The sequence below is a fragment of the Mirounga leonina genome, unplaced genomic scaffold, assembly GCF_011800145.1.
Source record: "Mirounga leonina isolate KUSES-001 unplaced genomic scaffold, KU_Mleo_1.0 Mir_454, whole genome shotgun sequence".
Lineage (NCBI taxonomy): Eukaryota > Metazoa > Chordata > Mammalia > Carnivora > Phocidae > Mirounga > Mirounga leonina.
Genome location: NW_023270763.1, coordinates 19,373,645 through 19,399,984, shown reverse-complemented (window position 1 = coordinate 19,399,984; position 26,340 = coordinate 19,373,645). Strand labels below are relative to the sequence as shown.

Genomic DNA, 26,340 nt, shown 5'->3' with positions numbered 1-26,340 from the left:
AATGGATAGGTGTGCTTGGCTATAGGAGTTAAGAAAGAGTGGAACCATGCAATTAGAGATAGGGGAGAGAAAATAATTTCCTTTCAATCTTTTGTAAAAGATTTCATTTCAGTCAAAGGAGAAAATCTCATTGTGATGCTAAGAGGTCTCTAACAGCTAACATTGGTAATTTCCTTTATCAAAAAGGAGATCTCAGACTCACAGTCCAGAGCAGGCCAGGGTCTCATCTGAAGTTCGACTGGAGAAGGATGGCTCCCAAAATTGTGTGGTTGTTGGCAGGGTTCAGTTCCATGTGGACTGTTGACTGAGGGCCTAAGTTTCTTGTGGCTGTTGACAGGAGTCTGTCCTTTGTTTCTTGACAAATGGACCTCTCCCTACGGTGGCTTGCTTCATCAAAGCCAATAAGAGAGAGAGCCAATAGAGAGGGTCTGCTAACAAGATGCAAGTTACAGTCTTACATAACACTCCATGGAAGTAATATCACATCCCCATTGCCAAATTCTGTTGATTAGAATCAAGTCCTGGGTCCTGTTCATGCTCAGTGTGTGGAGATTACACCAGGGCATAAATATCAGGAGGTGGGGATGACTAGGAGCTGTCTTAGAGTCAGTCTGCCCAGCAGTTGTAATTGTTTTTCCATTCAAGGTAGTCACATGCAATTTCTGTTTTCAACAGATTTATTGAATCAAATAAAGATGAAATCGATTTAAAGAAAAATACTGAATCCATGATAACAAGAATGTAAGTGAGTGTCCAGAAATGGCAGGGTGTGACCCAGAGATTGAGAGATACTCAAGGTTATCAGGATGTGCGAATCACAGTGCTTTTTCATTCATTCACTCATTGGTTCATTCGTTTATCTGCCTGTATTAGAGATCTCCAGAGAAATAGAACCAACAGGGTATGGGATAGTAGATAGATATATAGATAGACAGTTACATAGATACAGAGACGGGTGGGGGTGAGATCTTTTATAGGAATTGGCTTATGGGATTATGAAGGCCAAAAATCCTATAACCTGCTCTCTGCAAGCTAGAGAACCAGAAAAGTGAGTGTTGTAATTCACTCCAAGTCCAAAGAACTGAGAACAGGGGAACTGGTGTTATAATTCCCAGTCTAAGTGTGAAGGCTGGAGAACCAGGTGAATTGAGGTCTGAGAGAAAAAGACAGACAAATTGAGCAAATTTGCCCTTCCTTTGACTTTTTTGTTCTATTCAGACTCTCAGTAGATTGGATGATGCTCACTTGCATTGGTGAGGGCAGATCTTCTTTGCTCGGTCAATGCTAATCTTGCCCAGAAACACCCTCCCAGACACACCCAGAAATAACACTTTACCCTCTACCTGGGCATCCCTTAGCTCAGTCAAGGTGATGCATAAAATTAACTAAGCATCACATCTGTCCACTGGTCTGTTCATTTGTTTATTCATGGAACAACATCAGTCTGGTTCCATTTCTGCCCTGTCCTCTGGGGTTGCAGAGATGGGACAGATGTGCTGTTGTCCATCAAGGAACTTGGTTTACTGATATGTTTCTAAATCCTGGATGCTCATTAGAATCCCCTGGAGAGCTTTTAAAATATACCAATGGTCAGACCATCACAGAACAATTGAGTCAGAATCCCCAGTTGTGGGGCCTAAGGAATTACAATGTTCCTCTGGAGTTGAGGTCACCAGTGTGGTGACTTCATGGCATCAGCCCATTTGCCATAGAACTGGCAGAGAAATTTTTGGAGATACTGTGAGCAATCCCCACAGCCACAAACCAACCAGAGAGTTCTACTTGTTTCTTCTCCAGAGAATGGAGCTTCCGGGGAGGTGGTTGACTTTGAGGAGGGAACAGACTGAGCCCCGCACTGAACTCTAGTCCTTGGTCTTCTTCCTTTTTTTCCCTGGCGTCCAGCATGAACTCTAGAACTGGCCATCAGTTCAAACTCCAGACTGAGCTCTTCCTCTACTCTACCTTTCCAGAGGCTGGAGATGGGTGACTCCATATTACACATGCATTTCATGGTTGAGGTCTCGCCATGTCTAACTGGTTCTGCTTCAGGGGCAAGAGTTGGCATCAGCATCTTCAGTGGGCAAGGCTAAGCCTGTCCTACTTTGTCACCAGCTGGTGGCCAGGAGATGGAGACCTACCTAGCATTAGTTTAAACTTTCTTTCATCTCCCTTGTCCTGCTCTGGCCTCTTGGGGTGCATGAAATGAGTGTATATGTAAGTGAAAACGTGAGTGTGCATATTCAATAGGGTAATTCATTTATTCGTTGCTTATTAACCACCTATTACGTACCATGCTTTATGAGAGATAGATATACAACCTAATAAATAAGACACAGTTCTGCCATCATGAGACTTAGTTCCAGGTGGGGAGGCATCAGCCATCACGTGAACCAATAAGCAAATTAGATAATTGTAGGTCTTGACCAATGTCAGAAAGTGCAATGAAGAAAAAGCAGGACAGTGAGATAGAAAGTGACTTGGAACAGGCATTATTTTTGATAGAATGATCAGGGGAAACCTTTCTGACAGATAACTTTTAAGTGGTATGTAGATGTCCCAATTGTCATTGCTGATGGACCAGACCAGCACTATCCGATAGAATGTTATGTGATCATGGAATATACTCTCCCTGCATCTTCAACACAGTAGCCACAGGCCTTTCATAGTTATTGAACACTGAAGACTTGCATCTTTTTTTTTTTTTTAAGCCCAACACAGGGCCGAAACTCACAACCCTAAGATCAAGACCTAAGCTGAAATCAAGAGTCGGACGCTTAACCGACTGAGCCACCCAGGTGCCCCACATTTTATTTAATTTTAATTAATTTACATTGAAATAGCTACATGGGGCTAGTGACTTCCTCATTGGACAGCACAGAGCCAGACACGTAATATGAGACCTGAATAGTGAGAGGAAGCCCACTATGCAGAGACCTGGGGAAATAGCAGGAGAGGATGAGGACAGAGCCAATGCAGAAGGGAAGGAATCTGGAGTGCTGAGGGGCAGAGAGAGGGCCAGCAGTGCCGGGACCTTGAGCAAATGGGATTGAGTTCAGGGACATATCATATAGAGACCATGAAGAGGGGGGTAGATTTTTTTTTTTAATATAATGAGAGATGATTGAAATGATTTCAGCAGAGGAACAATTTAACAATAATGATAATGATAAAAATTAGAGCTAAAGTTTGCATAGATTTATGAAGTGGGCTTTATGTCTCATTCCATCTTCAATCAGTAGCATCAGGGGAGGGAGACTGGGGCGGGGTTGATCAGGCTGGGGGGCAGGTGGCGGATACTGCCATGTGACCTGCTGGGAAAGTCATCCAGTGAATTTCGGTGCCTCCATTTGGGCACATTTTCCTTTCTCCCTTCCTGTATTTTTCCTTTCCTTATTTCCACCTATGCTCTCTCTTCTCCTTCGTTCCCTTCTTTCTCCCATCCTCCAGCAAATATTTATTGAGATCAGTTTGATTCTCGGCATTGTGTGAGATGCAAGGACACAGCCACACACGAAAGTGTCAAATCGCCCTTCTTCTTTGGAGCTTGCTTGCTTTTGGAGGACAGACAGACTCCACAGGGGAAAATAAACACATAAACAAGATAATTTCATATAAAAAATAAGCCAGATGAAGTGAACAAAAGAGGCTGGTGTGAAGGAGAGTAGTTTTGGATGGTGCCTGGGGAAGGGGATTGTGCTCTGAGTGGGTAATGTCTGTGCCAAAACCTGAATAATGAGGAGTCAATTATAGGAGCAGCAGAGGGGTGTGTGTGTGTGTGTGTGTGTGTGTGTGTGTGTGTGTGACAGAGACAAAGAGACAGAAAGAGACCCTGCAGGGGATTGGTGTGCAGGAATGTCTGATAATATAAGAATCTCCCATCCTCATAGTATAGCCTGTGCATGTTTGCGTATATCTTTTTTTAAAAAAACGTTATTTATTTGAGAGAGAAAGAGCATGAGCAGGCGGGAGGGGCAGAGGCAGAGGGAGAAGCAGGCTCCCCGCTGAGCAAGGACCCCCCCCCCCACCATTGTGGGGCTGGATCCCAGGAGCTCCATCCCCCCATCATGACCTGAGCCGAAGGCAGATGCTTAACCGACGGAGCCACCCAGGCGCCCTGTTTGTGTATATCTCTCTAGGTGTGTGCTGATCTTCTTTCCTATCTGTCTGTCATTTCTCCATCTGCTATATGATCAGATTGATTGGTTCGAAAATCTGTTTAGTATTTCGTGTGCCCCAAGCTGTGAAAGTCAGATCTAAATACAGGCACAGTGGGAAGCACTAATTAATTTATGATTGTACTTCACATCTTTGAAGCTGGAGATCTTCATTTAGGGCTGCAACTTTAGGAAGGAAATATCTCAAGGACAACATGGAAGGCTCTGACCGGGGCACTTTGTAGAAGAGGCTGTCTGTCCTACCATCCTGGCCACATGCAGGGAAAAGGGGGCTTCTGGGCTGCATCCTTGCAGCCGAGAGTACAAGTTGCCTTCAGCACTATCTCAGTCACAGGCAAGTGCTTTGAGTGTGATCCGTCTAGCTGACCAGGTTCCTTGGATCACTAGGGGGGAGCACGTACACATTATTTGTGAAAGCCAAGTTCATTTTAAGGATGCACACTAGGTAGACATTAGGTGATCTCACCATCTGCACAGGTCCTAGGTGGCATTCTCTGAGAATGCGTAATACACAGACTTCATGCCCAATTAGCAACAATCATCAACACTTGTGCTGGTCCCAGGGTGGTAGGATCGAGCCCTGTGTCAGGCTCAGCGGGGAATCTGCTTGGGATTCTGTCCCTCTGCCCCTCTCCCCGCTCATGCTGGCTCGCTCTCTCTCTCTCAAATAAATTAATTAAATCTTTAAAAAAGAATAAAATAAATAAAAGGGCCCTAATCGCTTTCATGAGAGCTTCAGCATCATTACTAAGCACCTCCCAAAGGCCACACCCCCAATACCATCACATTGGGTGTTAGGGATGAATGTATGAATTTGGGCATTAGGGGTGGGGAACACAAATATTGTTTACAGCAGCCTCATAAGCACCAGCCCTTTTAATCCTCGCAAAACATGCTCTGCGATTGGTCTTGGTTGTGATCTCCACTGTATATAGTGAGGAGTTTGAGGTTTTCCAACGTCCTTTAGAGTAAGGACGGCAGAAGCAGGCTCTTGGGGCCAGAGGGCAGGTGCGTCCACTGCCAACAGCTTGGGGGACGTTCCCTTTTGGGCAGAACACCAGGATCCGGAGGCACAGCCACAAATGGCCAATCAAGTGATGCTCTAGGCAACCAGGGGATGATGGGACCTCCACCAAGGGCTCAGGTGAGATTCTTGAGAAGCAGGTGGAAAAAAGCAAGGGGTGGTCCCAGAAAAGGCAAGACTGGAATGAGAACCTGGCATATGGGGCGTCACCTTCACGAAAAGCAGTGTCTTTGTCACTCTGGGTTGCGGCGGCCCGCATGGTCAGAGGCCGCAGGGCTTCAGTGTGCACTGGGGAGGCGAGGCAATCGGGGCTTGGATCAGCATCAGGATGCCAGTGAGAAGGAAGGAGGCTGGCCACGTCCCAGAGGCAGGGCTGAGCTGACACACAGCTGGGAGTGCAGGGGGGAGGCGGAGAGACTTGGAAAGCAGCCTTCCCGAGAGGACCCCTCTCCTGTTACCGTCCGTTAAATCGTGAGCACGATGACCCAGTGCAAACATGCTGACACCTCCATAATCATCATTATTTAAAAAATTTTTTTATTGTTCTGTTAACCCCCATACATTACATCATTAGTTTTTGATGTAGTGTTCCATGATTGTTTGTGCATAACACCCAGTGCTCCATGCAGAACGTGCCCTCCTCAATACCCATCACCAAGCTAACCCATCCTCCCACCCTCCTCCCCTCTAGAACCCTGTTTGTTTTTCAGAGTCCATCGTCTCTCATGGTTCGTCTACCCCTCCGATTTCCCCCCCTTCACTCTTCCCCTCCTGCTTTTTTTTTTTTCCTTAACCTATATTGCATTATTTGTTTCAGAGGTACAGGTCTGTGATTCAACAGTCTTGCACAATTCACAGTGCTTACCAGAGCACATACCCTCCCCAGTGTCTATCACCCAGCCACCCCATCCCTCCCACCACCCCCTCCAGCAACCCTCAGTTTGTTTCCTGGGATTAAGAATTCCTCATATCAGTGAGGTCATATGATACATGTCTTTCTCTGTTTGACTTATTTCACTCAACATAATACCCTCCAGTTCCATCCACGTCGTTGCAAATGCCAAGATCTCATTACTTTTGATGGATGCATAATATTCCATTGTATACATATACCACTTCTTCTTTATCCATTCATCTGTCAATGGACATCTTGGCTCTTTCCACAGTTTGGCTATTGTGGACATTGCTGCTATAAACATTGGCGTGCACGTACCCTTTCGGATCCCTACTTTTGTATCTTTGGGGTAAATACCCAGTAGTGCAATTGCTGGATCATATGGTAGCTCTATGTTCAACTTTTTGAGGAACCTCCATACTGTTTTCCAGAGTGGCTGCACCAGCTTGCATTCCCACCAACAGTGTAGGAGGGTTCCCCTTTCTCCGCATCCCCGCCAATATCTGTCTTTTCCTGACTTGTTCATTTTAGCCATTCTGACTGGTGTGAGGTGGTATCTCATTGAGGTTTTGATTTGGATTTCCCTGATGCCGAGAGATGTTGAGCACTTTTTCATGTGTCTGTTGGCCATTTGGATGTCTTCTTTGGAAAAATGTCTGTTCATGTCTTGTGCCCATTTCTTGATTGGATTCTCTGTTCTTTGGGTGTTGAGTTTGAGAAGTTCTTTATAGATTTTGGATACTAGCCCTTTATCTGATATGTCATTTGCAAATATCTTCTCCCATTCTGTCGGTTGTCTTTTGGTTTTGGTGACTGTTTCCTTTGCTTTACAAAAGTTTTTTATCTTGATGAAGTCCCAATAGTTCATTTTTGCCCTTGCTTTCCTTGCCTTTGGCGATGTTTCTAGGAAGAAGTTGCTGCGGCTGAGGTCGAAGAGGCTACTGCCTGTGTTCTCCTTTAGGATTTTGATGGACTCCTGTCTCACATTTAGGTCTTTCAACCATTTGGAGTCTATTTTTGTGTGTGGTGTAAGGAAATGGTCCAGTTTCATTCTTCTGCATGTGGCTATCCAATTTTCCCAACACCATTTGTTGAAGAGACTGTCTTTTTTCCATTGGACATTCTTTCCTGTTTTGTCAAAGATGAGTTGACCATAGAGTTGAGGGTCCATTTCTGGGCTCTCTATTCCGTTCCATTGATCGATGTGTCTGTTTTTGTGACAGTACCATACTGTCTTGATGATGACAGCTTGTAATAGAGCTGGAAGTCCAGAATTGTGATGCCGCCAGCTTTGCTTTTCTTTTTCAACATTCCTCTGGCTATTCGAGGTCTTTTCTGGGTCCATACAAATTTTAGGATTATTTGTTCCATTTCTTTGAAAAAAGTGGATGGTATTTTGATGGGGATTGCATTGAATGTGTAGATTGCTCTAGGTAGCATTGACATCTTCACAATATTTGTTCTTCCAATCCACGAGCATGGAACGTTTTTCCATTTCTTTGTGTCTTCCTCCATTTCTTTCATGAGTATTTTATAGTTTTCTGAGTACAGATTCTTTGCCTCTTTGGTTAGATTTATTCCTGGGTATCTTATGGTTTTGGGTTCAATTGTAAATGGGATGGACTCCTTAATTTATCTTTCCTCTGTCTTCTTGTTGGTGTATAGGAATGCCACTGACTTCTGTGCATTGATCTTATATCCTGCCACTTTACTGAATTCCTGTATGAGTTCTAGCAGTTTTGGGGTGGAGTCTTTGGGTTTTCCACATAAAGTATCCTATCATCTGCAAAGAGTGAGAATTTGACTTCTTCTTTGCCGATTTGGATGCCTTTGATTTCTTTTTGTTGTCTGATTGCTGTGGCTAGGACTTCCAATATTATGTTGAATAGCAGTGGTGAGAGTGGACATCCCTGCCCCATTCCTGACCTTAGGGGGAAGCTCTCAGTTTTTCCCCATTGAGAATAATACTTGCTGTGGGTTTTTCATAGATGGCTCTTATGATATTGAGGTATGTACCCTCTATGCCTATACTCTGAAGAGTTTTGATCAAGAAAGGATGCTGTACTTTGTCAAATGCTTTTTCTGCATCTACTGAGAGGATCGTATGATTCTTGTTCTTTCTTTTGTTAATGTATTGTATCACGTTGATTGATTTGCAGATGTTGAACCAACCTTGCAGCCCAGGGATAAATCCCATTTGGTCGTGGTGAATAATCCTTTTAATGTACTGTTGGATCCTACTGGCTAGTATTTTGGTGAGAATTTTTGCATCCATGTTCATCAGGGATATTGGTCTGTAATTCTCCTTTTTGATGGGGTCTTTGTCTGGTTTGGGGATCAAGGTAATGCTGGCCTCATAAAATGAGTTTGGATGTTTTCCTTCCATTTCTATTTTTTGGAACAGTTTCAGAAGAATAGGTATTAATTCTTCTTGAAATGTTTGGTAGAATTCCCCTGGGAAGCCATCTGGCCCTGGGCTTTTGTTTGTTGGGAGATTTTTGATGACTGCTTCAATTTCCTTAGTGGTTATAGGTCTGTTCAGGTTTTCTATTTCTTCCTGGTTCAGTTTTGGTAGTTGATACATCTCTAGGAATGCCTCCATTTCTTCCAGGTTATCTAATTTGCTGGCATAGAGTTGCTCGTAATACGTTCTTGTAATTGTTTGTATTTCTTTGGTGTTGGTTGTGATCTCTCCTCTTTCATTCATGATTTTGTTGATTTGGGTCATTTCTCTTTTCTTTTTGATAAGTCTGGCCAGGGGTTTATCAATCTTGTTAATTCTTTCAAAGAACCAGCTCCTAGTTTTGTTGATCTGTTCTACTGTTCTTTTAGTTTCTATTTCATTGATTTCTGCTCTGATCTTTATTATTTCTCTTCTCCTGCTGGGTTTAGGCTTTATTTGCTGTTCTCTCTCCAGCTCCTTTAGGTGTAGGGTTAGGTTGTGTACTTGAGACCTTTCTTGTTTCTTGAGAAAGTGTATTGCTATACACTTTCCTCTTAGGACTGCCTTTGCTTCATCCCAAAGATTTTGAACAGTTGTGTTTTCATTTTCATTGGTTTCCATGAACTTTTAAATTCTTCTTTAATTTCCTGGTTGACCCATTCATTCTTCAGTAGGATGCTCTTTAGCCTCCATGTATTTGAGTTCTTTCCGACTTTCCTCTTGTGATTGAGTTCTAGTTTCAAAGCATTGTGGTCTGAAAATAGGCAGGGAATGATCCCAATCTTTTGGTACCGGTTGAGACCTGATTTATGAGCTAGGATGTGATCTATTCTGGAGAATGTTCCATGGGCACTAGAGGAGAATGTGTATTCCGTTGCTTTGGGATGGAATGTTCTGAATATGTCTGTGAAGTCCATTTGGTCCAGTGTTTCATTTAAAGTCTTTATTTCCTTGTTGATCTTTTGCTTAGACGATCTGTCCATTTCAGTGAAGGGGGTGTTAAAGTCCCCCACTATTATTGTATTGTTGTCAATGTGTTTCTTTGCTTTTGTTATTAATTGCCTTATATAATTGGCTGCTCCCATGTTAGGGGCATAGATATTTACAATTGTTAGATCTTCTTGTTGGATAGATCCTTTAAGTAGGATATAGTGTCCTTCCTCATCTCTTATTACAGTCTTTGGTTTAAAATGTAATTTGTCTGATATAAGGATTGCCACCCCAGCTTTCTTTTGGTGTCCGTTAGCATGGTAAATGGTTTTCCACCCCCTCACTTTCAATCTGGGGGTGTCTTTGGGTCTCAAATGAGTCTCTTGCAGACAGCATATCAATGGGTCTTTTTTTTTAATCCAATCTGATAGCCTGTGTCTTTTGATTGGGGCATTTAGCCCAATTACATTCAGGGTAACTATTGAAAGATAGGAATTTAGTGCCATTGTATTGCCTGTAAGGTGACTGTTACTGTATATTGTCTGTGTTCCTTTCTGGTCTATGTTGCTTTTAGGCTCTCTCTTTGCTTAGAGGACCCCTTTCAAGATTTCTTGTAGAGCTGGTTTCGTGTTTGCAAATTCCTTTAGTTTTTGTTTGTCCTGGAAGCTTTTTATCTCTCCTTCTATTTTCAATGACAGCCTAGCTGGATATAGTATTCTTGGCTGCATATTTTTCTCATTTAGTGCTCTGAATATATCCTGCCAGTCCTTTCTGGCCTGCCAGGTCTCTGTGGATAGGTCTGTTGCCAATCTAATGTTTCTACCATTGTAGGTTACATATCTCTTCTCCTGAGCTGCTTTCAGGATTTTCTCTTTGTCTCTGAGACTCGTAAGTTTTACTATTAGATGTCAGGGTGTTGACCTATTTTTATTGATTTTGAGAGGGGTTCTCTGTGCTTCCTGGATTTTCATGCCTGTTTCCTTCCCCAAATTAGGGAAGTTCTCTGCTATAATTTGCTCCATTATACCTTCTGCCCCTCGCCCCTCTCTCTCTTTCTTCTTCTTCTGGGATCCCAATTATTCTAATGTTGTTTCGTCTTATGGTATCGCTTATCTCTTGAATTCTGCCCTCGTGATCCAGTAGTTGTTTATCTCTCTTTTTCTCAGCTTCTTTATTTTCCATCATTTGGTCTTCTATATCACTGATTCTGTCTTCTGCCTCATTTATCCTAGCAGTTAGCACCCCCATATTTGATTGCACCTCATTAATAGCCTTTTTGATTTCTACTTGGTTAGATTTTAGCTCTTTTACTTCTCCAGAAAGGGTTTCTCTAATAACTTCCATGCTTTTCTCAAGCCCAGCTAGTATCTTTAAAGTGATGATTCTGAACTCTAGATCTGACATCGTACTAATGTCCGTATTGAGTAGGTCCCTGGCAGTCGATACTACCTCTTGTTCTTTTTGTTGAGGTGATTTTTTCCGTCTTGTCATTTTGTCCAGAGGAGAATAGATTAATGAGAGAACAAAATGCTAAAAGGGTAACAACATTCCCAGAAAATATACTCTAAACAAATCAGAAAAGACCTAAAGCCTTGGGAAAAGAAAGGGAAAGAGAGAAAGGAGAAAAAGAAAAAGTTAAAGGTAAAAACAAACAAAAACAGAACAAAACAAAAAAAAAAACAGAATGTGATCAAATATGATCAGGCTGGTATATTAGATCAGTGCCACACACTAGATTTTGGGTGTATTTTGGTCTGTTAGAAGAAAGTGCCTCCCAAAATTTTAAAGAAAGAAAAAGTTATATATGTACAAAAATAAGGGTTGATGTGATGAAGGGATGGAATATGACTGTAAAGATGGAAAGTATAAAAAATTTTATAAAAGGAATTGATAAGAAGTTGTTTGAAAAAAGAAAGAAAAGGATTTAAAAAAAAAAGGACAAAAAAGGGAGAGAATGTGATCAGGCAGGGGAGTAGAAAAAAAATCCATAACTAGAGATTTAGGGTATATTTTGATCTGTTAGAAGAAACTATCTCAAAATTTTAAAGAGAGAACAACTTATATATATATATGCCAAAAATACGGGTAACTACTATGAAGGGATAGCATATGACTCTAAAAATGAAAAATAAAGATTTTTTAAAAAAGGAATTGATAAGATGTTGGTTGAAAAGGGAAAAAATTTTTAAAAAAGGAAAGAAAAAGAAAGTTAAAAAAAATAACTTTGAAAGACTAAAGAATCATGGGAAAGAAGCCATGAATTCTATGTGCAATAGCCATGAATTCTAGCGCTGGAGTTCTGCCATTCTCATTGATCGGTAAACTTGGTCTTGGCTGGCTGTTCTTGCTGATCTTCTGGGGGAGGGGCCTGTAGCCGTGGTTCCCAAATGTCTTTGCCAGAGGCGGAATTGCCCCGCCCTTGCCCCGTCGGGGCTAAGTAATCTGCTCGGGTTTGCCCTCGGGAGCTTTTGTTCCCTGCAAGCTTTCTGTACAGCTTTGGAGGCGGAGAGTGAAAATGGCGGCCTCCCAATCTCTGCCCCGGAGGAGCCGAGAACTCGTGGCCCCGCTCCTCAGTGAGCCCCCAGAGAAAAGCCGTCAGTCACTGCCATCTCCCCGGTCTCCAGCTGCACTCTGTGCTCACCCGGCCTGTGACCAAGTGTTTCTATCTCTGGCACACTTCCCCATGTGGAGTCTCCAAACCCAACAGATCCCTGTGGTGCGCTCCTGCGCCGCTCCTCCCGGGGGAGCAAGGGGAGTCTCCCCGGATCTGCCGCTTGTTGGGTCCCTGCTGGAGAGGCAGGGGCCCGACTGTGCCGCGGATCACGGTTTATGGCAACCCCGAGCTGAGAGCCCATGCCTGGGCTCCGTCTCTGCAGCTGGCTTCCCTGCTCCAATACCTGGGAGCTCTGCCACACTCAGGCACCCCCGGTCTTTCTGTGTCCTTGAGGGTCCTGAGACCACACTGTCCCACGAGGGTTCCACCCCCTGCTTAGCCATCGGAGTGATGTCCCTCGGTGGAGCCGACTTCTAAAAGTTCCGATTCTGTGCTCCGTGGTTCTATCACTTGCCAGAAGTGGCCGATGGAGGCCCCTCCCCCGCCGTCTATCCTCCCGAATATCGCCTCGGATTCACTTCTCCACATGTCCTACCTTCCAGAAAGTGGTCGCTTTTCTGTTCAGAGAGTTGTCGCTCTTCTTTTCTTCAGTCTCCTGTTGAGTTCGTAGGTGTTCAGAATGGTTTGACCCCTATCCAGCTGAATTCCTGAGAGGAGATGAAATCCAGGTCTCCTACTGCTCCGCCATCTTGCTCCGCCCCCTTCCATAATCATCTTTTAATTGTGGCACCTGCCCTTTGAAACGCTGAGCCAGAGGAAAGAAAATACAATAAAACAGCTAACGGAGATTGGTGTGTGAGGACGTGCAGTGGGGCGCTCTTTGAACATGTATGAATAAAGTATCAGAGAGGGGCGCTCTGGGTGGAAACTCCAGGCAGGGGCAGGTGAAGTGTGTTCCAGAATCTCACGGGTTCAAAGTCAGGGAGCGTCTTGTCTTAGAACCTCCAGGGCGAGATGGTCCAATAACAAAAGAGAAAATAGCTGGAGGGACAGCTGCGGATGAAGCTGAGGTTATAGGCAGAAAATGGTTTAGATTTTAGAACCATGCTTCCAACCTGTGGGCTTGAGAATTATTACAAAGGACTTCCCTGTCCCTATAGATGCCACACATGGAGTAGAATCTAAATCAATAAAAATCTCATATAAACACACACACACGGGGCAATCTGAATTCATTTTAAAGGATTGTCGAATTCATAGTTGCTTTCTCTCCATATGTGTTTTCTAGATCAAACCATTTGAACAAGTTCACTTCCATCCCATGGTGGTCTCATCGATGCCAAAGATGGGTGGTGGCACTGGGAAAGTCAGACAACAGGGAGAAATGGAAGTGATGCCTACAACTCACATAAAATGAGGCATGGCCCCCCAAAATGGCCAGGTTCTGTCCAGGACTGTGGCTTCCCAAATGCTTGGGCACCTCAGGGTGGCAAAGAGAAAAAGAGTTCTAGTAATTTACTGGAATATATGCCCAACCAACCTGTTGGTGCTCTAAGAGTGGGTTGTATCAACGCCTACTTGAGAGGTGGGTTTCTGTGGCTCAGAGTCATCATTTACATAGGGGTGCCTCTATTAGGCAAACTACGGTAGTCCTACAGATTCAGAATTGGGGCAGGGCCATTGTCCTACCCTCGCTCAACAAATAAATTTGTTCACACCTACTATGGGCTACATTACACTGGCAGCAAGAACGGCTAGGTACCCGTGCTCTCTACCAGGACGCCTGATACATTTTCTTGTGAATGAATAGGAGATGTTATCCCCATTCAACCAAGATGGAATGGGGGGTTCAAAGGCATGCAGTGGGTTTGCTCAGATGGTTTAGAGATGGAACCCTGAAGTTAAATGCTCGGTCACACACACACCTTTGTCAGGATGACCGTGCACTTAGCAAAGCTTCTGAAGGAGGCGATGGGGGAGGGCTGGGATTCCGTTGACCCTTGGCCAGTGATTCCCAACCCGAAACTCATGCATGTCTATGGATTCTCAGAAACAAGGACTGACCTCTTAAACTATTCTTACTATTTCATAAAAATGCACGCTTCTTCAGGGCAAGATCTTGCTCTTGGTTTTATCTCCTGATTCTAGCACAGTGCCTGGCAACACATGAATGGGTACTTTTCTTTTGCTTTTTGGCTAAAATTTGTTTCAGCATAGTGATCTTGGCTTTCTCTGGTGAAGAAACACTAATTGTATATAGCTCTGATATAGACAATAATAAACATATAATTATTTGGATAAGTGGTTCCAAAACTCAGATCCAGTGAAGGGAAACATCTATAGGATAGGAGATCAATATGGAAATCCGAGGGAAGGCATCCAACCCTCCATGATATACTGGCATTTCTCCACCCTCCAGAGGCAGTTGGGCACGCCTAGAACACCTAGTCTTCTTCTGAGCTCCAGAGAAGTTTCTGTGAGTCCTCAATCTGCCTGGCACCAGTTTCTCTTTGGGGCCTGATCCAAGAACATGCGTTTCGAGATCTTAATATTCCGACCAGCTCCCGACTATTCAGGGAGTGAAAACACCATTGGGTTGATTAAAAACAAACAAACAAAAAAACCCAAAAAACTGTGGAGTCCTCATTGCACTCATTTGGGAGATCGAGAACCACCTCTGAATAGCTGTGTGTCAGCTTACTGTTGAACTGGAACTGGCCCAAAAGGGGTGTTCCTTTTTTCTGTTTTGATTAGTCTTGTATTGTGTCTCTGGCCCCAAAAAGACTTAGTGTATGTGGTATCATTAACTTCTGATCTTTTGAGATAAGTGCCACCCCATGTGGTTCATGACACTTGGCAGTCCCCAAAAGGGAATAAGGAGCATCTTTTCCCAAGTAATTCTTCTCTCAGAGTGGAATATGTTCTCCTATTCCCTCACTTCCCCTTTCTGGTTGCTGACATCTATGGATATCCCAGACACTTGCCTTATTCACTTGTGATGATGTCTTCAGAAACGTATCCCCTTAGGACCCTGGGCTGCCTTACAAAAGGTGTCAGAGGTGGCTCTGAATAATGATAAGTAGAGGACTTCTGTTCAGGCTCGTCATGTGGGTTTCAGGTCAAGTTTAATTTGTATTAGAATAAAAACCTTTCTTGAAACCCAAGGGCCAAGGGATGTATGGTGGTGGTGGTTGGGGTGGGGAGTGAAGGTAGCGATGAATTCCCCACCTTTTTTTCCAGATGAGTCTCCCAGGGCAAAAACCAAACCCAGGATAATTTCTCCGTACGTCACTATAATCCATAAATTATTAATATATCATCCAGCTCCATCTGCTCTGAGTCCCATAACCCCACTCCCAAGGCCCTCAAGCTTAGCAAAATGGCCCTAGTTTTCTGACGTCGGGAATATCAAAGCCATTAGGAGGAAGTTCCTCAGTATTCTCCCTGATCCTACCCATGTCCCACCACATCTTAAGACCTTATTAACTCTTATGCAGGTTTCTCTCTGGGTAAGAATGCCTACTGGACCCTCATTTCTCCACTGGAGGTTGATAGTCTATCCCTTCCTCCAGGCTCTAGCTCCACTCTGGACCTTCCTCTCCTTGTCATATTGAAGAGTGGTGAGGACCACAGGCTCTGCTGGATTTCAAATCCCAACCCCGCCACAGAGGAGCTGTATGATCTTAGTCAAGACACAAAACTTCTGAGCCTCAGTTGGTTCATTGAGAACATGGGGAATAAGAAGTATCTACCCTCTCTGCCTACTTCAGTAGGGCTCACATTCCTACCGCCTCCCTGACAAAGACCAGCCTAAACCTTCTAACCCTAAAATAGCTGTACCTGCCTGGCCCAAACTTTAAAACAACAAAAATGCCTAAGACCTGGGTTTGCTTTTTTTCCCCCCACAATGTGGCCATGTGTCATTTAAAACTGGGCTGCTTTCCTCATTTTTTTTCTGGTTACTTAAATTCCTTGTGTATCTTCAAAGCCCAGTTCCTTCTTCTCTTTCTCCTCCTCCTTCCTCACTTCTGCCTTTCTTCTTGTCTTTATTTCTGCCCTCCCTTCTAATCTCCTTCATTCTTTGCTACTTCTCTTCCTTCTCTGTTCCTCTCCTCTGCCCGCACCTTCTTGTCTCCTCCTTCTCCTCCTGTGGTCGTGCAGGAATGCAGCTGAGACTCAGTGGGGATCGTTTGGTTTGAAAGGCGACATCTGCCCACAACAGAGATGTCCCATCTGAGCCACAGACCAAACATGGGCTATTCAGACCTTTCCTTCAAAGAATTTACAGTCCATGGAGGGCAGGTACCAGGCATGCATGATTATCAGTATATACCCAACACCTGGTGCATAAGACACACCAAAAAAACTTGATGGGATTAATGAGAGGATTGATATTAACATAGCCCTTTCATTGTGCAGCTCCAGAGAGAAAAATCCCTGTCCTCAATTCATTTGGCAAGTTAGTTTTTAAGTCTGAGCTCTAACTCAAGATCCCTGATTTCTTGGCTTCAATTTGGCTGATAGTCATATGGCCCTAGGGCATGCTGCTTTTCTCGGGTCTTTTATATAAGACAGGTAGTTTCCAAATAGTTTGAATATCAGCCTTCAGAGATTTCCAGGATTCCTGAACCTGGGCTTAAAAAGCACGATGGACTTTCCAAGAGAACTGGGCAGGGCACAGTCCTGCCTATGTGTCCTTGGACAGGGTTCAAGGTCACCCCAGCTCTCCAGATCCACGTCTATATAACAGACTCAGTCAATCCTATAGTATTTGTGAGCTTTAGCCAGGAGAACCGTGTGGAACTCCCTTGTTCCGGGCTTGGCAAACAGCAAGAGCTCGATTGACTTTCTAAGCGGAGGAAGTGGTCCTACCTCATGCCCTTGCTCTAACCACCATTCTCTTGGTTACAGTTCATCAGGAGGGCTCAGAAGATATTGCTAATATATGCACCATTTGTTCCACGGAAAAATGCATTTGGGAAAATGTGAGCTGCCCACGTACCTCCAATTCAGGCAAGCCAAAGGCAAGCTCTGCCACTGACCCTTCCAGAGAGAATGGGCACTTTATATCTAACACGGGTGATTGCTTTCTCCCTCGGCGTTCATGATGGTATCCATTTGCTTCAATTGAGGAGGCCCCAGAGAGAGATATCACAAATTGAACGATGTAGCTTGATCTGGCAAGAATTTCTGGGGATTCTGGCCTGAATTTCTGTAACTCCCAGTGGTAGGTCAGTGACAGCCCACCTTTACAACATAATGAGGCTTGTTTTAACATTCAGCTTTGCCACCCACTAGCAGAGTGACCTTGGGCCAGTCCTATGACCTTGCCCAGCCTCTCTAGTTCTGTTAAGCATTGTCAGGCAGCCACAAAGAGCTCAGGCTAGCTATGGTGCGAGACAGACCTGGGATTGAATTTCAACTCCATTTTTGTGACTTTGGGCAAACAAATCCATTTCACTGGACCTCAGTTTCCGGACCTCTGTAATGGGAATAACAGTAGTGTCTTCTTAAGAGAATTGTTTAAACATTCACAGCTAATGTATTGAGAACCTTCTCTGTATAAGGGACTCTTTTCGATATTAACTTACTTCATCTTCATAAAATCCCTCCAAGATGGATCTTATTAGTATGATGCCTGTTTTCCAGATAATGAGACTGAGATACAGATTACCTGGGTTAAGTCATTCGCCCAGGGTCACACAGCTAATAAGTAAGTGGATCCAAACTCGGAAAGTCCAGAGTCTGTGCGCTTAACCAACTAGGCTGGAGAGTCCAGTGTTTTGAAAGTGCTTAGAGAAGTGGGTCCGGCATCAGAATTTGGATCCAGACCACAGCCTAGAGCGAGCACTCTGTGACCGGAGGGTGGTAACCTTTGTTGGCAGCGTCTCCAGAGAGGCCCCCAGAGCGCCGACCCGCACTCACACAGGGCTTGTGCTCTGCCAAGCACCCCCACCCCCCGGAGCCGGAGTGGGGGCTGGTGAGTGCGTTGGATGGTGGCTCACAAACATTTGGGGCTATGAGAGCAGATGTGTGATCTTGCAGAACGCTTCTCGCTTCAGGCCTGTGTGTTGACGTTGATGTCACAGCTGCTCTGAGCACCCCAGATACTGTTAACGAGCTGTTCCAAGCCCAGGCGCAGTGTTTTCTCCCCATATGGTCCACACTGAAGTGCATGGTCTTTCAGACAGGGATGGCACAGAACTCACTCACGCCCAACCTCCGTGCGTGGAAAATCTACTTAGAGGGGCCATGCCCTCCAAGCTGTGCCCTAGTTCTCCTTGCGTCCAGGGATCAGGCTTTCAGCCGTATGCCATTCCTGGGTTCATCCAACAACCCCAGAGAGTGAGGGGGTGGCCACCATACGTGGCAGGCACTGGCTTAGATCCAAGGGATACATAGGTGAATAGAACATTGCCCATGGCTTCGAGGGACTGAGACTAGCCAGGAAGGGCTTGGGAACAAATCCTATTATGACAGTATTCTAAGCTCTATGATTCAGGTAGTTAGCAAGGACTGCCGGAGTGAAAAGGAATTCGTGAATGAATGAATATAACTGGTGCAGAATCCGTTCCGGGAAGGGGGAATGGCTACTTCATAGAGGCTGAGCAGCTCCTGTGGATCTTCTTACTGACAACAAATCCTGGGTAGCTCATACCACGCGGCTCTTTCTTGGTTCAATGAGATGGTCTCACCATGTGTGCCCCAATGCCGGACCTCTCCCTCAGTAACATGTTTTATTTAATTCATCTATAACACGATCAAAGACATTTAGACTTCTCTGCTCCCCTCTGCCTTTCCCGGCACCCCTCCTCTCGTTCCCTTTTGCACTGAGCACGGAGCTGGGCACACATTGGCTTGGAGGTGGGGTGTCCTTTCATCCCAGATGCTTCAGATAAAGACTTGAGGTCCCTACCCGTCTTGACAGATCGCAGCAGTTAGCCAAAGTGAAGGAGATGAATTTGAAAGGGGCCCATCGTAAAAACAAACAAACGCCTAGGTCTGAGAAGTGAATGGCAGAGAACAAAAGAGAAGAAAAGAGGGGAAGGGGAGGGGGGACTGGTTAGCCTGGTGATGGGGATTAAGGAGGGCACGTACTGCATGGAGCACTGGGTGTTATACGAAAACAATGGATCGTGGATCACCACATCAAAAACTAATGATGTATTGTATGGTGAGTAACATAACATAATAAAATTTTTAAAAAAAGAAAAAAAAGAAAAATCTAGCAGCTGCTCTTGCACTAAAGAAAAAAAAAGGCCACGAAATAAACAAGCAACAGTATATGTGAGGGATTAAAAATCTGGGTAGGGCCATGTAAAAATATCTGTCTTCAGGTATTTTTTTTCACATCAGTCTTTATTTAATATTTTCATAATGCAACCTGAGTTTCATACTAAGAGAATATATCTCTCCAGTTGAAATAAAAATAGGACATCGGCATGTTCCTTGAACTCAGGCTGAATTCATCCATCACCAGCCTCCAGGTCAGCAAGTGTGGTTGGTGATATGGGCTTGAATGAGAATAGCCTTTATCCCTAGACCCGTTCCTTCGTTCAGTTGTTCAGCTTTGCCATGTTTGGGTCAAATAGAAGTATTTTTTCCTTGCTTTTCTCTAAGAATTGCTGTGCCGATGGTCTTATAGACCTAGTGTAGATTTTAAAGACTCTGGTATTCACCGGGTACTATTCTAAGTGATCTATCTGCATTATCACATTTAATTTTCATTATAATCCCAGGAGGGAGGCACTCTGCTTAGCCCTATTTTTTTTTGAGATGAGAAACTTGGGGTTCAATGTGGATTAAGGACGCTTCCTAGAGGTCCTCCGAACTTCAGAGTAAATTCAGGTTTTATCAACTTCCCAGGGGCGAGGGTAGTCAGAAATTCTTCAATCCTGCACATCTGACTCCCAAAGGCTCTGCGTTCCTGAGCCCTGCACCTCCGAAGGAGACAGTTAAATCTGGTGAGAGCCCAACAGGCACATAGAGGTGTTCAAACCACTTTGGAGAATACGTTAGTCCAAGACGAGCACGACTGTGGCTGGGGCTATGGCTTTGATCTGAAGACTTCTGGCTGTCCAACCATTACGCACTAACAACATCTGATTCTGTGTGAAGCTCTCTACTGGGCAAATTCCTCTTGCCTAATAAAAGTGCTTGCCAAGAAAGCTCCAAACCCAGTAGCAATTAATTATTGACAGAGCATGTGAATTAGAGATAAAAGAAAAGTCGTTCTTTCTCCACACACGCGATAGTAAATAAATTTAATTATAGTAGGGGAAGCTAAGGGATCTTCGTCTGTATTAAGTTTTATTAGCTGAGACATTTAAAAGCATGTCATCACAAAAAAGAGGTCTTGTGTAATCCTAAATGTACCACTTTGGTGCAGGGCTCAGAAGTGAATAGCTTTAATGGAGCACATGGTGGCTGATGGCCTGCTGTACCGACAGGTATAACAGGTTTATTGTCCGTTAACTTTGGTCTACATATGCCTACAGCAAATTGACTGTGTAATAGGATCCCGAGGCTCTTTTATCATTGATAGGCCTGCCACATTGGAATTGGGGGGCAAATAGCATCAAAACCCCTTTAATGTCTTGAAGCTCCCAAATGGGACGGGGCCATTCTGAAGGTGAACACGGATGGAGGGGTGGGCGTGGAGATGCATCCTAGGGAAGGAAACCGAGAGACATGGTGTGGGATCTACCACTGGCTCACTGGGCAAGCTGGGGAGCAAAGTAAAGAAGAATTCCATTTCTACAGTCAGACCCATGCTTGATGCCTTCACGTTGTATGTCATTTTATTCTGAACTTGAACTTGAGGTGAGCTCTAGGGTTTTACAGAAGAGAATAAGGGGACGCGATTGAACTGGTTCAGGTCACAAAGCCTATCTGTTTCCCTGTCTCTAGGCTTCATTTCTGCATTTGCACAATGGTGCCTTTGGACCAGGTCAAGGCTCAGCATACGTTTTCCTAAAGGGCCAGTGAGTAAATATGCTTGGCTCTGTGTGTCTTAAAGTCCCTGTTGCAAATACTCAGCTCTGCTGTTGTAGCACGAAAGCAACCAGGGAAGGAGTGTGGCTGTGTTCCAGGGAAAGTTTATTTATGGGCATTGAAATTTGAATTTCATATAATTTTCATGCATCGCAAAATGTTATTATTATTATGTTGGGTCTTTTCCCAACCGTTTAAAGATTAAAAATCAGTCTTAGTTGCGAGCCATACAAAAAAAAAAAAAATGAGAGGCAGGGAGTAGTTGGCCAACCCCTGGTCTAGATAATCTTTGAGTTCTTGGGGTGCTCAAACATTTTCCAAAAGCCGCTACGACAATAGTAATTTCCTTGATTTATTAAGCTCTTGCACGTGCCAGATTCTGTGCTAAATGCTTTACAAGTGTTATCTCCCTTAATCCTTCTACTACAGTGCGAAGTAAGTGCTGTCATTACCTCTGTTTCAGAGATTACACAAAACTAATACATAGAGAAATTAAGAGTATATCTCCATTGAACGTAACTGGTAAGAGATAGGGCTGCAATTGAAACCCAGGTGTATGAGGTTCCCAAGAATGAAGGCAGAAGCCTTATGCTGCCTGTCCTGATAATACCATAATCAGAGCCATAGTGGGACATAGAGTTAAAAAGAATCCTTAGGATTTATCAACGAATTTTATTTTGTAGCTCCCCACGAGGCTCTTTATGTCACACGTTTTGTGTGAATAGTTAAAACAGTTCTGGATGGGAATGACCACTCTCTTTCCTTTCCCTCCCTCTTCCAGAAATGTGATGCCCAAGACTCTGGATGGCCAGGTAACCATGGAGAAGACACCGAGTTACTTCGTGACAAATGAGGCTCCCAAGCGCATCCACGCCATGGCCAAGGACATCAAACTGATCGTGGTGGTGAGGAACCCCGTGACCAGGGCCATCTCTGACTATACCCAGACGCTGTCAAAGAAACCCGAGATCCCCACCTTCGAGGTGCTGGCCTTCAAAAACCGGACCCTAGGGCTGATCGACGCCTCCTGGAGTGCCATTCGAATAGGGATCTATGCTCTGCACCTGGAAAACTGGCTCCAGTATTTCCCCCTCTCCCAAATCCTCTTTGTCAGTGGTGAGCGACTCATAGTGGACCCTGCCGGGGAAATGGCCAAAGTACAGGATTTTCTAGGCCTCAAGCGTGTCGTGACTGAAAAACATTTCTATTTCAACAAAACCAAGGGGTTCCCTTGTCTAAAGAAGCCAGAAGACAGCAGTGCCCCAAGATGCTTAGGCAAGAGCAAAGGTCGGACTCATCCCCGCATCGACCCCGATGTGATCCACAGACTGCAGAAATTCTACAAGCCCTTCAACATGATGTTTTACCAAATGACTGGTCAAGATTTCCAGTGGGAACGGGAAGAGGGTGACAAATGAGGTTAGAAAAGCAGAGGGAAGGCTAGTGAATAGCTAAGGAGGCTCCTTACCTGAGTCCTGAAATCCCCCCCACTGGGGTCTGTGGCCTCAGCCTCGCTGGAGTGCCAAATAGACCCCCTCCTTTGTCCAGCTGGGATTGCTCCCAGTACTGTAGGCTTAGGCAAAGGGATGGATCCCATGGCATCCTCATGGAGGCATTGGGTTTGCCGGGGCAGCAGCATCTGGTTGACCAGATGGCCACCAGGAGCCACTGCTAATTCTTGTCTTCTGCTAATTAATAGAGTCTAAAGACAGGATAAATGGCTGTCAAGGTCAGAGACCGTGCCAGGAATGTTTCTTTAAGTGATTAAAAAAAAAGAGGAAGGAAGGTCTACTTTGGCCACTTTAGAAGCCTGAGTCCTAACCCTGCATCTGGCACAGCCCTCTGCTGTACAAACCTTTGCTTTGGCATCTCTCCAGAATTCTACTTGTGGCTGAGTGCTCCAGGACTCCTAGGGAGCAAGGTCCTTTCTCTGAGGTGTCTCTAGCCTTCTCCTTAAAGGTCTCATCCCACAACCCTTTGACATCCCCTCTCCTCACCTTATGAAGGCAGAGGCATGCACGTTCCTCACCAGAAAACAAAAAACAAAACAAAAAAACACAAAAATAAAAGCTGACACCCTTGGAAGCCTTCTTTCTGAGAGCCCTCCAAGGAGGGTCCTGGGCTGTGGTGAAGCTTAGCATAGGCCCTCGTGATAGAATCAGGCCTGCATGGCTGTTCTCGGAGCCGTATGATTGCCTTTGAGTTCCGAGCCCTGAGGCTGGTAAAGATAAATGTTACTTCTGGGGGTGAAAAAAGAAGGCCATATCTTTTGGTGGGAGGTCTCCATACGTGAAGACCCTTAGCACCACAGTTCTGAGGAATGCTTTCAGGACGGGCTTTGTCCCTTGGGGTCCTTAGACGGGCAAGGACCAGATAGTTGGCATGTCTTCCATTATGAGTAATCCTGAGCAACACAACCAACAGGGGATCAGTCACCATTCTTGTTTGCCCCACCATGTCCTCCTCATGGTCATCTGATGCTTCACTTACTCTCTTCACATATGGCACATTGGGGCAGGGACAGACCCTCCATCTATGGCGGGTCTTCAGATCCAGTCTGCGGATGCGGGGGAGGGCAAGGGCTGTCTGTGGACACCCCTATCAAGGGCTGCTGAACGAAGTGTCCCTTCCCTTTACTCTGATTTGATTAAAAGGCCACGTTTGATGCCAAGCACTTGTTCACAGATCTCCAAAACCAGGAACTGTTCTAGTAAATTTGGAAATATGTATGAGTGGGGGGAGCTAAGTCTGTTCACCTGTTATTAAACTCATTTCTCCCGCTAAATGAAAATTGTGTTGTTATAAAGCTTAATGCAACCTGATTGATGGGCTTTGATGGTGTGTTTGTATTGGTCACCTCCAACCCCACCCTGACCCTTGAATTCTGGAATGATCCCTCCTCCTCCGGGGTGGCCAGAAAGCCCCAGATTAGAGAATCTTATGGGAGATTCTGTCTTCAGGGCCAGATAATTCTCAAAATAGCACAAAGGAAGTGACTCTAAGGAGTGCAGCTTTCTCTCTCTTAACTAACCCTGGCAAGGAATGGACTGATACACTAGACTCAGAAACAACCTTACAAATAATTTTTTGCTGGATAAGAAAGTGGTTTTTGAACCGAAGGCAGCAAATAGGCTTTCACCACCAAAGCAAAAGACGATACAGGTAAACACATACAGGCACATACAAACCCATCTCTTTGAAAGAAGAAAATGCATGCTAGTTCAGAACAGTGTTTTGTGGGCTGATGTGGGCCTTGTGGTATGAGCAGAGCAAAGAGTGGGTCTAGCTACCCATCAGGGCAGCTGTGGGGCTTTTTTCAGGCTACAGCTTCCTGACCATCATTCCTGACCACACTTCTGGTGGAATCAGGAGCTCTAGGGTGGAGCTCAGTCACCTATCTTTTCAAAAATATTCTTACGGGAGCTGGGATTGAGAACAGATGGAGGCAAGTCTTGCTTGCTTATTTCTTTGCCCTGTCATTCTCGTCCCTGTCGTCCTTGTAAGCTTTTGTGGGGATTACTCCCAAAAGAAATGGCCCCCAGGGTGTCATGGCTTCCTGGGACAAACATGGTCTCTCTTTTTTGGTGGGGGGGGGGGAGTTCAGTGGGAACTAGGTAAGGGTTAATCTCAAAACAGTCCAAGGAGCATCTGACTCTAAGAAGGCTTTATTTTTATTTTTTTTATTCTTATGTTAATCCCCATACATTACATCATTAGTTTTAGATGAAGTGTTCCATGATTCATTGTTTGTGCACAACACCCAGTGCTCCATGCAGAATGTGCCCTCCTCAATACCCACCACCAGGCTAACCCATCCTCCCACCCCTAAGAAGGCTTTAAAGATATTTTTCTACCAGCCAAGAGGGACCATTATACCCTTACCCTCATCTCTTCTAAGCTGGGTGGACACAATTGACTCAGCCCCTCAATTACACTCACTTTCCGCTTTCCATCTCCCTGGCTGTCTCTCCATCCCCATAAACCCAGAACATCAACACCTTAAGTGCCATTTAAAAAGAAACCTAGTAATTGTGTGTCCTCGAGTAAATATGACAAGCAAATCCGTTTTTAATAGGGTGAGCCGACGGTTCACCAATAGGCCATTCTCACCTGGAAAATAAAAGTGGGGAACCACCCCTCCCGGCCTTAAAGTATGTATACACTCTTGCATCTAACAGCAGGCTTAAATTCTCTGGAGAAATTGGACAGAAGCCAAAGCCTTGAGAGCTTGAGGGCTTTTATCTTAAGGGTCTATTTGGCGATATGGTTGAAAGCTCATGGTTTGGAAAAGAAATGCAAACTTGACATGCTTACGGTCTATTTTCTGCAGTGTCTACTCTAGCTTGATCCATGTGACTCTGGGAGTGAGCTAGTAAGCCATGTCCCCTTCTTCAGTGGGGAAACTTGACAAAGGAATTATTTCCTATCCAGAAAAGCCAAGTCAACCTGCTAAAATAGAGTCAGGTTAATAATACTTCTGCCCTATTTAAACGTGAGCATTGCAACTCACAGGAGATTGAATTTTGTATTTGATTTCAATTAGCAAAGCATGAATTATATTTAATTTTCTATTCCCCTCTTTTCCCTCGAATGGATGATTCACAGCTCTGGAAACTGCTGCGTGTGGTTCAGAGATGAGAAAAGGAGAATTCATCCCTCCCAATAGTACAGCTGTCAGTGCTCCCATAGTCATTGCTTCTTGCCAGTATTATTCTGTACCTGAAACATATGAAAGCCTTGGCCTTGCCACTTAGACCTACCAGCTCAAAGCACAAGAGCAATAATAGCAAAAGCACTCAGCAGCCCCATTTATCTTCCTTTCGACGGTATATGAAAACCATGACTTCAGTTTCATCCAATTCCTTACCTTTCCTGTTCGTTCCCATCTGAAAACCCTCAGCCCCCTTACTCCCTAAAGAAAACTAATGCCTCACTGCTGTCAGAAGAGAGGTGGCTGAGGTCTGTCCTTGCCTCTCTCTGCATCTGGACAAGTGTCATTGACCATCTAAACCTTACTTTTCATATCTCTAAAATGGGTATATTTAAGCTCTGCCCTCACCTACCACTCAGAGCTTCTGTGATGATCAAAATGAATGAATTGATGGAGGATATTTGAAAAGAATGAAGAGCTTGAATGATGTAATGGATAGTGATGATGGTGATGATGGTGATGGTGATGATGATGGTGATGGTGGTGATGGTGATGATGATGATGGTGATGATGGTGATGATGATGGTGATGATGGTGATGATGATGATGATGGTGATGATGGTGATAATGGTGATGATGATGGTGATGCTGATGATGGTGATGTTGGTGATGGT

At 44.5% G+C, this 26,340-nt stretch overlaps 1 protein-coding gene across 1 annotated transcript in view; it reads left to right on the top strand.

The window, feature by feature from the left end:
- The window catches only part of HS3ST4 (heparan sulfate-glucosamine 3-sulfotransferase 4), a 407,850-nt gene extending 383,306 nt beyond the window's left edge, over positions 1–24,544 (top strand). The window contains exon 2 of the mRNA XM_034989041.1: positions 21,797–24,544. Coding sequence (XP_034844932.1) covers positions 21,797–22,433 — 637 coding nt within the window. The 3' untranslated portion in view covers positions 22,434–24,544. The remainder of the gene's footprint in view (positions 1–21,796) is intronic.
- The last annotated feature ends 1,796 nt before the right edge of the window (positions 24,545–26,340 follow it).